This window comes from Patagioenas fasciata, chromosome 2 (genome assembly GCF_037038585.1).
Source record: "Patagioenas fasciata isolate bPatFas1 chromosome 2, bPatFas1.hap1, whole genome shotgun sequence".
NCBI classification, from domain to species: Eukaryota; Metazoa; Chordata; class Aves; order Columbiformes; family Columbidae; genus Patagioenas; species Patagioenas fasciata.
Genome location: NC_092521.1, coordinates 141,772,165 through 141,789,126, shown reverse-complemented (window position 1 = coordinate 141,789,126; position 16,962 = coordinate 141,772,165). Strand labels below are relative to the sequence as shown.

The window sequence follows — 16,962 nt, the reverse complement described above, 5'->3', positions numbered from 1 at the left end:
GCTATTTTGTGTGACTCAAAGTAGTAAAAGAAAGTGTAGCTTCAGATCCCTCATTATATAGTAAATTACTCCTTTGACATAGTACTAGTACTGAAGCCTACCGAAAACCCACATGCGCACACGCACATCATACACATAATGCTGAAACAGTAATTCATTAGTGAGCACGTGATTCTTGAGATGTGACTACTACAAAAATAGGTTATATTATGATCGAGAAAGAGTTGCAGCTAAAAAGGAAAGCAAAGTAACTGAAAAAATACATGACTGTATTACCCTTCACAGGCGTCTTGTTAGTGTTCACATTCGGGCTGTTTGGTTTCTGTGCTGGTTGTGGTATAGATGGGGGGCTCACACCATTAGCTGCCCATCCTAAAATTCAATGATACAGCAGCATTAATCTGAAGAATTACTTTGTTAACTGCAACATCCTGCTGTCTGGCAGAATGATGCTCACACCAGATGATGGAGCAGAACATTATATTTATGGTTATGGCCATTTGTATCTTTCCTCATACACAAGAAATCCACAGTCAAATGCTGCAGACAAGCAACATCCTCAAGAAGACAATATCTGTGAGAATATCAGTTTCATCATCTCTGGATTCAGGCGACTGCACCCTTTTCAAACCTTTAACCTGGCTAAAAAAGATTGTTCTTGTTTCTTTCATCCAATCACAGTTAATACTTGTTCATAGAAAGACCAGTACAGTAATCAAGTCAAGCATAGCTGTAGGGAGTATCACTTACATTTGGGCAAAAATATAATACATACTAAACATTTTTTCCACCTTTCTTTACTTTTACTGTTCCAAGGACTCTCATTACATCAGCTGTTCCGGAAAAAATGTATTTAGAGACTTTTATTTTTAAAATTAATTTTGAAATTATTAATTCTGAAAAAAATAATTTATTGCAAAACACTTTGAAGAATTAAACTCAAGATGTGCTACTTTGAGTTAACTTAAAACTAGTTTTTAATGTAGTATTTTCTTGTTCTTCACTTGAAAGGATCTTCTCAGTAGGGAGAGAGTAAGTATGCAGGAAAAAGTAAAACTGGTTATTCACAATTTTTTGTTTTTACATGCATATTCCATAGCCACGAAACTGTAATCACAAATACAGTTAATGAAGACAGATGAGCTAGGCTGGCAAAATGAACTAGGGTGGTGTACCACGGAAACATATTAGAAAAAATGGAGCATTTTTGTCCCTGGCTTAAGATACTTAAAAATATTCTTACGCTTTATCACATTTAGAGGGCTGGAGATGATATTTCTCATTTCAATAGTATCTCCTTTAATTGTGGCCTGAACAATTATCCATAATCTCTGGGATCTTGTACATCTAATTCTGCAGCATCGTAAACAGGATATTCATCTGTGCACACAGCGAGTGTTTCCTTATTCTTTCTCTTTTATTTCTACAAGTTCATGCTCTCACATCCCTTTCTGCTCTCTTTGTACTTCTCCCCTTACTTTCTCCTCATCTGAGACCTCTGTCAGACACTGGTACCCAGTGTCCTGACAGCTACAGCAACAGCCACGTAAGTCGCACAAACCCTTCCCCTCTCTAACAGATTATTCTCATCACTCTCTGATCTTACCTTGACTATAAAAGTTCTGAAGCCCAAGCTGTGTTATTAAAAGGAGGCAAGAAAAATGTTTCTATAAAGTCACATGAATTAGGAAGGAAATTTAAAGCCACAAACATCCTCTGTATCTCTAAGGAAACAAACCAAAAACTTCTTCAAAATATGGATGCAGAGGGCTCACATATGTTTGTTATAGGTGACGGCGATAAAAGCTTATGAGCTAGCCTGTGCCCCTTGAAAATGAGATTTTAGAGTTTAATCTTTCAAAGAAGCAAATTTGAATCATAAATAATACAAAGTATGGCATCACCACTTCAGAATGACATATTTTTCCAGGTGTTTTCTCTACTTGTGTTACAAAAGAGAAGAATGGCAGAGGATGTAACACACAACTGTAGAAAACTGCAATACGTTCGTCTGTTTGGAGATGTATTGCGAGAAAGTGTTTTAATATGTCAATGGACAGCAATGGATAAATGGAGCAGCTTAAGCAAACAGGGCCAAATCCTAATTTCATGGAAATGAATGGGAGTGCTGCCTGGAAACTTTCTGTGCAAGTCCCACTGACTTCAGTGAGATCAGGAGTTGGCTGCCCAAGACCTCACTGATGCTCATTTACACTGATGTGACTGGCAGACCACAAACCAAAACACCACAGACCAGTTAACTCCTTTGGAGCTCTCCTTCTGAGCCCTGGGCTCAGGCTTGGGAAGCAGTATGGCCGTGAGAGACGCTGTGGTCTGTTTCTGTTTCTTAAACCACAGGTAGCTCAAGCACCACTTAGAAAATCCAAAGAACCTAACAATAACAAAAACATCCAACCATAAAATGTATCACAAAATGTGTGATGCTTTCATCACGAATCTACACACCTACGAAGGTGCTGGGAAAGACTGACACAGAATTTGTATGAAATACTTTCATGAATTACGTTTTTAGTGTCCATTCACAGTGAGCTACGGAGAAAAACTTTGCCTTTCAACAACAAGCTGCAGTCCAGCAATTTGAAAGCAGTTGTTGGCCCTATGCCTGTTTTGCTTCACCTGCTCACAGGATGGTTTTGTTATGTGAATCGACAAAAGATTATAGCCGAGACAGCAAGGAAAACCAAACAGCTCACTTTTCAGCTAGCTTCTTCACAAATGTCACCACAATTAAATTTAGAAATGGAAACAGTAAGCTGTACATTTCCTTGCCAACTAGAATAGAGGCACATGAAGGTTAAGATAAAGAGGAGCCCTTACTGGTCCAAATAAGTAATTAAATGAGACCAGAAACATCACTAAAGAGAAATCCAACACTCTCTGTGAAAAACTGGAAAGGGAACCAAACTACAAAGCTGTATCTGGAGGGGAATCTAAAGGATTTGTTGGGAGCATGCTTTGTTTCTAATATATATATATATATATATATATACATATATATATATATATATATATATGTACATTTATATCTGTTTTGAACCAGCACCTGGTAGTCCTATAGCAATTCAAAGTCCCATTGTGCTAGATCCTGCCCATAAATACAGCCAGGGAAAACTCCGAGCTGGGAATTCCTGACCGTAACAGTTTATAACCTGCATAGCATTGTGCCTGTTTTACAGATTAAGATCTGAGGCAGAGAGAAAACAAAGCCCCAAAGATTTATGAGTGTGCTTAACATAAAATAAGTAAGTAATCCCACTGAAGTTAATAGAAAAGTTAATGTGCTTAAAGTTAAGCATGTGAGTTTTAAGAATCTTTATGGTCTTAAGGTCAAATTCACACAGGAAGTATGCAACATCGAGGCTCCAGTGTAGCACCTCACACTGTATAATTATTAAGCAATCCTACCAATTAGGGGAAAAAATATGTAGGATATGTATCACAAGTCATCAGTAAAATTATCAATAATTCATATACTCTGATGTTTTCAACTTGCATGTTTAGATTTGTTTGCACTGCAGTTAGTATTTTTTTAGAGTCTGTTTCCAAATTTAGTGACAAGGTCAAATCATGAAAGAAGGACTGTGAAATGAAATGCACTTTAAGATTAAATTTGAGATTTCACAAGATATAAAATGGATGGAATTTCACATTCTGTCAAAAAAAAAAAAAGAAACAAAAAACTTAATAGCCTGTGAAAGATAATTTAAATAATGCATTTAACTTGGGAACTAGAGTCAACTGGGAACATGCTGATTATCAGATACAATCATTCAGCTGATTACCTCTGACTTTTCAAATGCCAGTAGATCAATTATTGTGATCTTCTGTCAAAACCATCCATTTGAAAACACCAACATATTTTATTCTTCCAATATATATTTATTATTTTTCTTATTCACAAAGATTTTGGGTTACCATGTTGACTGGAACAGATTTTGCATTTCTGGTGTTCCTTGAATGCAATGTACCCAAGTTCTCATTTTTCTCACAGCCAATGCCAATGTCTTGTGCAAATGAGAGCAATAGCAGCAGTCTCAGAAAGGATACCCAGCCCTGTTTGCCATTTACACCTCAAAAATATTTTTTCCTTCAAAAACACGTTTACATTTAAAACATGTAAAAACTCTGAAAAAAAAAATCAATCCCATAATATTTCTGTTGATATTTTCAGTAATTTGCTTAAAATCTGTTTATACCTCTGTATCAAGAAGGGTGTTTTATGCTGTTCCTTCTTTCCCTTTCAATAGATACCATGTCCACTTCTGGTCACAAACTTTAATTTGACAATGCAATGACTAAACAGCATCATTTTTTAGCTCATATTTTATAAGGCCAAATCCTACACTCTTCCAAGTCCCTCTTCACTCTATCAATCATATTCATATATGTACCTCATCATAAAAGTACATCTAGAACTGTGCATAAGTGCAAATGTCCCTCCCCCAGTTTCCATCTAAGCATCTAAGTCAGTGGTGGCAACTGTACTAATTATAAATTTGTCTTTCTTATTCTTGCCAAAATGTCACAGGTCATTTTGTATCATGCATGATTGTACCAGCTGCATGGGTTCCAAGAAGTAGTCTTTGTGAGGGAATCAGTCTGCTAGCCTTTCCTACATCACTCTTCCCCAAGTGAGATTTGAATGACGTGGGACAGAGTCCAAAAAAACAAACTCCTCTGTCAGCTTGCAAAGCCCTAGAAGATATCTAGCCAGACTGTGAAGAGGAGGAAGGTGCTTTCTGTTGGCTTCTTAGCACCAGCTAGCCTTCCTCCTTCCCTTCCTCAAGGCCAAAGTGTAGCAGGAAAGCTCTGCTCCAGTTCCCCTCTTTCCCTTTCTCCCCTCCCTTGGAAAACCCAAGGAAATGAACTGCATAGAAGAAATGGGAAAGAAAGAGCTGTTATCTGCATCAGTAAATAACCAGCCTGCAAGAGCAATACACCTGTATGGTTGCTAGGATGAGACAACCCATTCTATAACACCTTATCCATATTCCTACACTCAATAGTATGGGATGCCTCGGGAAAAAAAAACAAACAAACAAACAAAAAAAGTGATTGATTTTCACCAAGTTGTTTAAAAATAGTATCCCCAGGCAAAATACAGTAAGTATTTTTAGTTCTTTGGACCCTTAATAGAGACAGTAGTTGTGATTCAAACAGTGAAACCCACTCAAACTCTGTTACAGAAAAAAAAAAAATGTCTCAAAGGCCTACAGGATGTTTCGGAAAGCTCACTGAAAATATTCAAGACAGTAATTTTGACTACAGGTTTTAAGGTGCTTAATTCACAAACACTGAATGGACAGGGCTAGAAAAACAGATATGTTACTCACACGTTTTTCTCAAGGCCACACTCTGCTCAGGGTTTCTGCAGCTATGGCACAACATGAGCTGTCACCACACTTCCATGTAGCAGAAAGCCATACTCTGATGCCTAAAACTAAAACACTAACAAAACAAGGAGCTCTCACCATGTAAAGACGACTGCAAGTCATTCATGTTTTGGTCTAACAGCTGTGAGGGCAAGTAGCCTGATGGTGTCGGTGCCACAGATGATGCTGTGTTCTCCACATCTCCAGCTGAAGAGTTCGTGCTGAGATCAGCAAGCGCAACCTGGCCAAAGACAGCTGTCCACTCTTTGCTGAATTCCCCCTCGTCCAGGGAGGAGGCATTAAGGATCTCATTCAGCAATACCATGTCATCCTTATCACCAGATTCTGACTCCAAGGACCTCACAAACTGATCCTTTGAAGCTGTCTCAGAACAAGAGAGGCAAGATAAATCATTTTTAGACAAACAAAGAAGGAACCTCTTTAAGACATCCAAACTATGTTTTGTATGTTAAGTGAGATGGAATATTTTTGTGTGAATATTTGTTGTTTTCTCTTTTAGACCAAATCCTCTTGGACATTTGGGCTTGTAGCTTATGCAACAAATAATTCCTTGGTTATTTTAGATAACCTCATGGCTGTTAAGACTAATTTATCATTAAAAAACAATAAGCATGCTTAAAATATATATATATATATTAAACACCACACCACAATGAATACCATAGTCTAAAATTTAAAATATTGAACAAGGCTACTTTTATGTTGCTTTTTGAAACATTATATAAAACTGTCAAAAACAATCAGAATGGTATAAATTGAAAATAAATAAGAGTTGGGGATTATTCTAGAATGTTCATGAGAACATACTTAAGATGACCTTTATGACCAATGCTTGAATTACTGGAGTATTTCCACATGAGAACAGGTTATTCTACACAGAGTGAGATTTCTGTACTGCCATCAATCCTGTAGTAGCCATTTTTTCCTCTGTTAGGCTGCTGAGAAATGACTGAGGCCACTTTATTTCTGATTGCCCTTGCTAGTTTTTCTGGCACCAGAACTGCAGCTGAAGAAGCTCTTAGGTGACTCAAGCCATTACTTCTTAAAACCAATTTTTCCTATTTTTAGAAATGTAACCAGGATAGTAATCCTTTTCTCTAGCTTACAAAATATTTGGAGAGTGAAAGAACTGTAGAAGGAAGCCCAAGTGTTATCTTACTTGGAAACATTTAGAGCTCCACTGTGGGAGTATGCTGAGGACAAAAATGGTGGCTAACAACATTGATAATGTTACGTTATTGAAACCCAGATCAGTTTATCTTAATTATGCTTGTTCCAGACTTGTGGTAAGGCACAGAAGCAACTTCAGTTTTCCAAAGTTCATAGAGATCAGCTGAGCAGAGCTGCATAGAACTTGCAAAGATGTTTTTAACCCTTTTGTGTTGGGATAAAAGATTCATAGTAGCAAACCGTTTGCAACAGGCCATTTTGTTTAAATGCAACAGCCTTTTCCGGGAAGTTCCTTTTTTAATAGCTGTAATAATTTATAATGAAATGGCTGAAGTTGAGTCAGAGAAGAAAAAAAAGCACAAACCTGTGTTTTAAAATAGGCCGATGACTCAACATACACACCTACGCACTAAGAAACAAATAAACCAACACATAATTTAAGGATTTTATTCATTACTGAAGTCAGCTCTGACATTCAGCTCCTTTCTAATTCACATTTTTATATACCTCTGTACTCTGTGACAGGACCCAAAAATTAGAAATAGAAACATCACAAACAAGTCAATTCTCCTGATGTTCCCACTAGACTACAACTAAAATACCACAGAAAACAATTTGTTCTCATGAATTTTCAGGCTTCTTTCCCATCTTCAGATAAACAGCAAAGAATGTTATGGTTGTCCAAGCACCTAATTCCCCCAGGTCTCTACTATTCAGCAGGTGAGGCAGAAATAAGTCCTTCTGTAGGGGACAGACACCTGCTATTTCAAAGGCATTTGAGAACTCTGATCTCTATGGGGCATCACCATCTCAAAGCTGCTTTCAGGAGGCTTCTTCATGAACTGAGAAGGCTTACAGGGCAAGATGCAGAGAGCATTAGCAGCAACAGCTCTGCTCAGGCATACCGCCACCACTGCACCTAACCACAAGTGACATTTACTCTAATGGAACAAAGGCTTTGCAGCAGCACAGCTCAGAGCAAAGCTCTGCTTCATCTGGGTGTTCCACTGCAGTCGTCCCATTTGTACTGCGGGAGAAAGTACAATGTATAGCTTTACATCTGAAGGGCAGGTTAAGTCTTGCTGTAGTGTGTCTGACCACGACACATCAGAGAAGTGACACATTTCTAGTCTCATCAGTCTTTCTGATCTTCCTGCGGGGACAATGCATCCCAGGCAGGGGAGGACAGGGTGGTGCAGCAGTAAGTCGTACTCTTGTTTGCATTAAGTTTATCTCGAAACCAGTCTTGCTTATCAAGATGTTACTCATGTGGTATCTCTGCTAGATTACTAGAATGATATGGACTTTCTCACTTCACCCATAAATCTTCTGTTGCATCTTTTCCTGTTCCTCTGTTTCCACTGCCTATTTTCACAATAAAAATTATTTTTTGTCTGTACATACTGCCCCTAACCTTTCAAATGTCCATGACAAAAAACAACAAACCAAACTCCCAATAAAACACTGAAAAAACAATGTCACTATCCTCTTTTTAGTAGTTGTTTGAACAAGCCCCTAGCAATGCTCATATTCCTTTGCAAACATGCCTGATTTTTCTGGTATTTCAAAAAAAATTGGAAACAGAGGATAAAGATTTCCTTCTGAAACACACATAAAAGTGTACCTCTAACTGTACTGCTGAGCTTAAAATAATACAACATTCATTAGCCTAAAGCTATCTAGCGTGTAAAATCTGGTTAAATGGCTGATATTGTAACATTAACATCACCATCTTTATCTGATGTAACCACCCCACAACTGCTTTCATATTGATTTAACTATTTGACTAAAGGAAAAAAAAATAGCTAAACCTGTATGACCAATAATTGTATGCATTCTCTGTATCTGCACTAAGAAGGTCCAACAAGGATTGAACCTGCGTAAGGGGAAAACCAAAAAAGAAACATCCATTATCAGATATGCACTGACTGCTTTTATTAACCACAGAAAAGAAGTCACCACTACCTTATCTATCCACAGATTAGGGCTGCTTCTGCACAGGCAGCTGAGGAACTTTCCCTGTTTCTGCCTTCATGAGTGATTCCCCCCCAGAGCAAGAGATGGCCTGTGGCAAATCTAAAGTTGAGGTGTTTGCAAATGCTCCCTTCCTTACCCACCACGAAGGCAGTGCCTTAAATACCCCAAATTACACTCTCAGTCCGACCAAGTAAACCGCACATAGGGATTTTTTTCCTTTGCTGCTTTGCTACTTGCTTTTTGAGTTGCCACAGTTTTTGTTGTTGAGGTTGTTTAACTCATTCTCCATAAATGAGTGAAGAGCAAATGACAAACTATTACTGCCTATAAAAACTCAATATAAAGCTTTTGGCCCAACGTTAAATATGTTATGTGGTAAAACAGAACCCTTTAGAAAAACACAGCATGTCCCCTTGAGTTGCAACTGGTCTAACAAAAGCATAAGAGTACAGCCTGAAATGAAAGATTGCTTTCTCATGTGTATATGAGAACAGCACAGCAGATTTAATTAATTCTCTGGCTGAAAGAAGACACCAGTTCTTTTAGTTTTTTAAGATGACTAAATCACTTGTTTCTGCTGCATATATTTCTGATATAAAATCTTGTGGCTACTAGCATATTGCTGAGGGTTGATACAACAACTGAAGAACCTGTCATAGGAAGGGTAAGGTTTACAGTGGGACCAACCTCAGTGGGGCAAATGCAATACAGTCTAGTATAGCTAACCTTGAATCACCTGTTACAAAGTGTTTTATCGCCATAAAATTTACTTCATAACATGAGGAATAGTGCCTCTGCATATAGATAAAGTTGAGTTTCCTTTAACACTGTTTAAATACTGCATGTGAATAATTTCATTCAGAAATAGATCAGACTTTCAGATTCTGAAAACAACTAACATCTACGATGAAAATTATACTTGGTGCTTGTAATTGAAAAGCGGATGAAACAGACATGCACAAATGTTTCATACCATTTCCTTCAGGCTGCAGGTCTAATAAGTCATCTATGGCACCTAAAAGAAAAAAAAAGAAAAAAGAAAAGCAATGAAGGAAGATCTGCAGTATTGTACTGCAATCGGCATGAACACATCTAAAGGTAGTTTTCTTAAGTTTCTTCACCTGAGTTCTGCTTGTGGTTACAATTTCCTTGTAACGTGGATATGACATCCTTGCCATCATCAGCTGTAATCAAGATTCATAAACATATCAAATTGAGCTTGGCACAAGACCATGCTTATAAACAATGTCACTGTAAGATCAACATGCAAGGGTTGTTGGTATTCATGTTTATAATGAACCTGGCCACAATGGATGAAAGACCCCAGATTCAAGCATTTCTAAGAAGTGAAGCAAATTTCTGAATAATAACCTGGGTGGGGGGGATCTTCCTTCGAATCACTGCCTGCCACACTAGCCCTTCTTCAGGCTGAGTGCACCCAACTGAGGCAACTGCAAGAATCAGGCAGGTCTCTGCCGTTCTCCAGAGGCAGAGACACCTCCTTTAGAAGTTTGTGTTTACACAGGCCAGGAGAGAGCACAAAAGTGCTCTCATCACTCTTAAAAGGATCTCATCACTCCCTAAATCACCTTTCTTGACAACATTCTTTCTCATGACACCAACTGTGTGAATGGGGAAAAGAAACTGTCTTCCATCAAAGCAGCCCAGGTTAGGATATAAGTAACAGCACCACCTCTCCTGCAGGGAAATACATGGGCTAGGACCAGTAGGAGGGAAAATCTATAGCTGAGGGTTATAGGAGAGGTTATAGGTGAAGAAACACAACCATGCCCCAACTATAAGTACCTTAAGTTCTGAACAAGTTTCTTAGGTTAGACAGGGAGTCAAAACTGTCATCTAGGTTCCATCTATCAGTGAAGAGAAAGACACCTCCCTCAGGTGATTAATCACATTTAAGATACGTAGCAAAACAGGAGGGATGAGTTACCTCCTGAACATGCTTTTTGCTCCCCATTAAATCTTGAAGAAATCTAGCTCCTTTACAACTAAGTCAGTAGCTTTAGGGGTGAATGAAGGAGTTGGTCATGGTATTGCCAGGACTGGAAAGTAGATCTGCTGGAAGCCTCAAGGTTGAGGCTGTAATAGAGACAAAAGAATCTCTACAGAGGAATAAAACTTGACAGCCAAACCCTTTCAGGCAAAACTTCAAGGTGTGTTCAGAACTAAATGAAGCAGAACAGCTTGCTTACTGTTTTAATCATATTATTTTAACAAGACTTTGCCTAGCACAATGGCATGGAAATGTGGCACCAGCAATAGAAACAGCTGGACATTTAAGGACCTAAGATGACTTCTGATTACACTCTACATAGATGTAGACAGGAGAGGCATAGACATGCATGGACAAATATACACGATGCTTCCTTACTAGGACAATGCACAAAGCTGGAGGGTGAAAAACCCAACCCCAAACTGATTGTCGAGAGAAAAAAAGATAAGAAAGAGAAGTTTATAAAAGATGGGATATGGACGACCACAATTCCATAATGAATAAAGCACAACTGTTGCTGATAGCCTGCCTTGGTTCAGTGGTAAACATGATGGAGCCAATCTTAAAAACACCCATAGTATTTTAAAGGAAAACACAGAGCAAATGATAAAAAAATGGAAGCTATGAAGTAGAAGTAGTTGAAGAGGAAAGCTAAGAAGAAACACAGTTCCATCACTAGTAGTGCTACATCTGTATTAACTTTAGTCTGTAGAGAATACTTAAAAAAAACCCACCTTAGCAATGGCACAGACTCCCTAGTGTATGGAAATGGAAAAATCTAGTAGAGCAGGCAGAGTATTCCAAAATACTTCATTTCCTCTTAGGGGCGATGGAGAAAGAGACTGAACAAGGTTTTTATGTTATGGACAATGGAGAAATATTTTACAGCCCATAACCGAGATTCTAGAAAACATCTAAGAAAATATAAGTCATATTTTGTATCCAAGAATTGTAAAATATCTCCTCAAAAAGATGATTGATCTAATTAATTGCAAAATGGGTGAAACTTCAAAACACTGGAAAAGTCTTAACATCCTGTCATTATTACAAAAACCACCCAAACAAAACCAATAATTAACAGGATGACTCAAGTAATTGTAGTTAACTATGGGCTGGTAGCTTAACATTACTTGTAGGCAAAACATTAACTGAATCCCACACCAACAGGGGATTTAGCAAAAGAAAACATGCATAATAAAGACTCCTGTAATAAAAGGTGTTTTCATGGAAAGCAGACCAAGTTTAAAAAAATCCAACTAATTTCATTCTTCAATAAAACTATGAGCTTTCTTTGGTAAAGATATCTGTTTGGAAACAACTTGACTTTGCATAGCCTTCCAGCTAAAAAGTTACCACCGCATAATATCTGTAATGAACATATAGAATGTATTAGGAGCATGACAACTAACAGATGTCAAAACCCAGTTGTTAGGAGAAATAATTGCAAAGCAGAAGTGTTTCTAGTTTAGATCTAAAAGGTTTGGTGTTATATCCATTGCTATTCAATGGCTTTAGCAGTCATCTGGAAGTAAACACAAAATCACCCTAGAAAAAAAATGTGCAAACAACTAACAGACTATTAGAGGTGGTTGTTCAGGCCAGTCATTCAGTTTCTGTAGTTGGAGCTGGGAGAATTTAACACAACTAAGTCATATCTCTTGGAATAAGAACTATAAGCCATGCTGCAGAAAGGAAGAATGAGTCCTGGAAAGCTGTGACCAAAAGGAACTGACTCTCTATAAACAAAAAATTCAAATATGAGCTTTTAACTTGATGTTGCAGCAAAATGAGACATCCTTCTTGGATATAGAAACAGGAATGTGATTTTACCTTCTAGAAACATGACAAGTAAGACCAACATCAGAAACGTCTCGTACAGTCATATATTCACATTTTAAAAGGGGTGTTGGAAAGCAGAATGGAAACAAAAACTTAAAAACCATAGGACTAGAGACGATGTCTTCAAGACATAAATATGGTTAGACTATTGAAATGACGATGTGAAAGGTATCTTGATTTTAATGTACCTTCATGGAGGATGAAAGACTAGCTATTAAAGGGATTCTCCATTGATTCAGCAGAAAAAGGTATATTTATAAGCCAAGGCATTATTCAGGCTGGAAGGACCTCTGGGGGTTATCTTGGCCAAGCCCCTTGTCAGAGGAGAGTGAGCTATGAAGTTACATCAGGTTTCCCACGGATGTGTCCTGTCAAGTCTTGAACATCTCTGAGGATAAAGATTCCACAGCCCCTCAGGGCACTTTTTTCAGCACTTTGCTACCCTCACCATGAACACTTTCTTTCCTAGTATGTAATCAGAATTTCCCTTCCTGTCACTTGCGTTCATTGCTTCCCATCCTTGCACTGTGAACCTCCACTTGAAATTTGACTTTGCCTAGCTTTTAGGCAAAAGTTCCACTAAACTCATCAGGTTTTCAACAGAGTACACATTTAACCACTGGAATGAACTAGCCAGCTGAGTGGCATACTTTCCTTGTCTTGACACCTACTAATCTGTTGATCCTTTCCTTGAGGACATGCCCAATGTCAGAATTGCGCTCTGGAAGACAAGCTATTTGACCTGAGAGTAACTGAATGAAATACAGGGGATACAATATATAAGAGATTAGGTTCCTTCCTGGCCTTAAATTTTATGCATTGGCAGAGATTTGCTGGGTGAAGGTCAACATATATGAAATAAACAAAAATGAAAACCCCCATGCATTACAGTTATGGTAACATGAAATAAAATACCTGAATACTTTGATTCCTTGGAATGGCTCTCCTCCTCTAATGAAATCAACCTTAATTTGAAAGAATAAGAAAAAAAATGAGAAAATAATTCTAAGGCTATAGAATAAGAATTAATTTTTATGGTTTTGGTCACATCATTACAGAATCATATCAATAACAAATAAACAGTAATTCATATGGACTCTTGTGTTTGCTATATATGCTGGTTTGTTGTTAACTTTCATAGTTTCACTGGCAGAAGTCTGTTGAACACCAAAATTAGATTGAACATCAGCTATCAAAACCCACTACTCTTCTTTTTATTCTAATGAAAAGTATAGTGTATTTCACTTTTCCAGATTTGCTTTTTCATAACTATCCTGAAGGAGGTACAAATGTTCAAAAAAACCCCCAAACCAAACTAACAAAACCACCAAAACACTTTGCATTTCTCTAACAGCAACAAATTAAAAAAATCAACAGTCAGGTGAGTTTTGTCCCAAGTCAGCAGATTAAAACAAACAAACAAACAAACAAAACCCCAACAAATCAGCAGTGTTGATGAAAAAGCTGTGATTTACATGCAATTCTTATACAAAGGCAATCTCTTCAATGAAGAATATACACTAAGTGCTATTATTTTGTGTATAGTCATTCAATCAGTAGGGAATGAAGTTGATGTGGTGGTGAAGAGGACTGTGTAGGCACATCTCTCCTCTCCTCCAGCGACAGGACAGGAGGAGCCACCTCCCCTGCTCTTGAGCATACCTTATGGGGAGCAGAGGAAAATTAGATGCAGGCCAAACTCAAGTATAATGAATGTTTATTGTGAATGGAAAGTTCATGAGGTTTTTAAAGGCTTTGTTTTGTGTTTTCTTCTAGAATCTTAGATGTTTGTGTATGGTTTGTTTTAGACAGCAAAATGGTGACATAGTTTTACCCCTCAGTTTTACGACAACAAGGGAAAAGATGATCCATAAATAAAAACAAGTACAACCATGATATGGCATCTGATGCATTTGCTGGTGCGTGCCAATGCACACATCTTGCATAAATCATGCATTCATTCTACAATTCTATATTCAACATTGAGGAAAACAATTGTTTATGAAATTCTTTATTATTGTCACATGGGAAGCAGCAGATTCAAGGAACTGCTGTGGAAAGAACGACCTGGCAAATGGCACTTGGCCGCATCTTTTCTAATCTGAACAACACCAAACCTGATCAATTTATAAACTGATCTTGGTTAGTAGTTCTGAATCTAAACAAGTAAAAGGACTGGAAAACCGAACTCTCTGAAAACCCATTATTATAAATAGCTGAGCAAAATTCACTGATTATCAGCCAAGCTGTTCTCTGCTTTTTGACAACTGATCCTTTGCTGGGTGCTTCATTTAACCAGGGGTAGCCAAAACAACAGGTGGCAGCAGGATTATATCAACATTGCATCTCCTCACAACTGAATCCTGATGGTCCCGTTGCGAGGGGATCACATCTCATTCTCCTCTTCGTCTCTCCCCATAGCAGCCCATTCATAAGTCTCTCTCACCTCAGAGCTACAGGTAACTCAAACCTTGATAGCATCAGCTCACTTTGATGTACTTTTTGCTAAGTACCTCCTGCTTCATTGGATTACTAACCAATGCTGGATACATTACAAAAACTAATCGCTGCTCAAAGCAATCAGGAATCCATATCCTATTCCCAGGTGAAAGGAGATGCTGCTGAAGGGAGAAATACAATGCTCGTACATCTTCTCCCATGTGTAGTTGTTTACCATTTCTTTTACTAAAGAAAAAATGAACCAAAAGCTGAAAAATAAAGAGAAGGCTAGGAAAGATGAAAAACATATAAAGGTTTAATGGGTCTTATTAAAGCCCTTAATTTCACCATAAAGTTTATTAGTTTTCATGTACACATTACAGAATTTCAGGAATTCTTGTATTAAGCTTAATATTAGCTAGTGTGATCAGACTAGCTGTGTCTATATTTCCATTTATAAATGTTCGGTGACTTTAGCAACCAGAAAGCAGATTATAGCCCAAAATACTTCTTATTTTAATATATAAGCCATGTGACTTACTGACTCTCTTGATCCTGTATTGTTTTGGTTCTCTCAATCTGCATGTCCTCCTTTCCTGCTTTTTCTGTTAGCTTATTCACAGGATCTTGTAAGCTCTGGATCACAACGATAATACAAACAAAGAGAAGAAACCAAAATAGATTCAGGGAAGAAAAGTGTGTCATTTATAGCCCAACCAGACTATAGAACCAACATAAATCAAGCAAGAATGTTTCTGAACCGTATGAAAACTATACTTGACTCAAATGAGCACAATAAAAGACGTTAGAAGTTACTCATTCAAATTAAGTCACAAGAACACACTTTACAAGATGGTGACTCTTGGCTACTTGTAAACTCATATTCTGTTTCCAGTATTTCTAAGTAAAACCATCTATACCATGTGCAAAGCAGGCACTAAAAGCATGTTTCTTTGCTATTTTGGGGATTTGCTTTTTTTTTTCCCCTTAAAAAAAAAAAAAAAGAGAAAATTCATTCTTTACATCTGTTCCTCATATGCTACTTCTTTATTCTATTTTTTTTTTTTTTTCATGAGACAAGTATTCATACAACCTTGGCAACTGCAGTGCAGTGGGAAGGTACTACTTGTATCTTGAATTAGAAAATGAGGCTTAAAATCTTGGAAGATTAATTAGAGGCTGGGTGTGGTATTACAAAACCCTACCCTCCCCTTGACAATATGAATGACCATGCTATAAAAGAACAATGTACAGTTTCATGGTCAGCATTTTTATAACCAAAATTTGGACGTGTGAACAAGACAACACATAAAGCATTATAGAATGATTTTGAGATTAGAGAAGTGAAAAATATGCTACTGGTTGTCCCTGTTATGTATTAATTATGATTTCTGTATGAAAAGTTGAATAACTGAAGATAGTAATTAAATAATCACAGATGTTAGCAATGTGAATATCTGGCTCTATCAAATGGCTTTGCTAGTTAGGTGAAATCATGTTCCTATTCCCAAAGTCTAACCCAGTTTCTGAAAAATAAAACCATGTTTCATGTGACTAGTCCTGACAACTTCTAATTATTTATGTCCCACTGATATTCATAGTGGTGCATCTCATCCACCTTTTCCCTCATCCCCCAGAAAGCTGATGTTAAAATGAATAAGCCACCTTTTGTACAAAACATAACAAACACAAAAATCTAGTGGCTCCTGCATCTGGAGTTTTAACAAAATGGTAGTATGTTTCATCAGAAAGTAAAAAAAAGAAAATAACATGGCAGCTAAGTCCATCTCATCTATTGAATAAGAATCCCCAGCCCATCTGTTACATGAAAAGCACTCCCAGGTGTGTCACAGGCCTTGTTTGCAGTGCCCTGTTATCCAGGACAGATGAGTCCCCAGAAGGGGCGTTCAGGTTTGTGCTTGCCTCAGTACTTGTCTGAAAGAGCAAATGCACACTTTAGTGCAGGGATGTCCCACTCATTTTCACCAGGGGCCACATTGGCCTTCAAAGGGCCAAATGTAATTTTAGGACTGTATAAATGTAGCTAAAATTACATTCGGCCCTTTGAAGGCAACTGTGAGGCTGATGTGGCCCCTGGTGAAAACGAGTTGA

General features: G+C 37.7%; 1 protein-coding gene across 6 annotated transcripts in view; it reads right to left on the bottom strand.

Moving 5' to 3' along the window:
• Window positions 1–16,962, bottom strand: part of ICA1 (islet cell autoantigen 1) — an 85,682-nt gene that overhangs the window by 13,898 nt on the left and 54,822 nt on the right. For 3 of the 6 annotated variants that reach the window (XM_071805105.1, XM_065832138.2, XM_065832139.2), the window contains exons 9-14: window positions 15,392–15,486; window positions 13,327–13,376; window positions 9,683–9,745; window positions 9,535–9,576; window positions 5,493–5,774; window positions 277–372 (exon numbers count right to left, since the gene is read on the bottom strand). In XM_071805105.1, the coding sequence (XP_071661206.1) occupies window positions 277–372; window positions 5,493–5,774; window positions 9,535–9,576; window positions 9,683–9,745; window positions 13,327–13,376; window positions 15,392–15,486 (628 nt within the window). The remainder of the gene's footprint in view (window positions 1–276; window positions 373–5,492; window positions 5,775–9,534; window positions 9,577–9,682; window positions 9,746–13,326; window positions 13,377–15,391; window positions 15,487–16,962) is intronic. The other 3 variants (XM_071805107.1, XM_065832140.2, XM_071805108.1) reach the window with 3 other exon arrangements.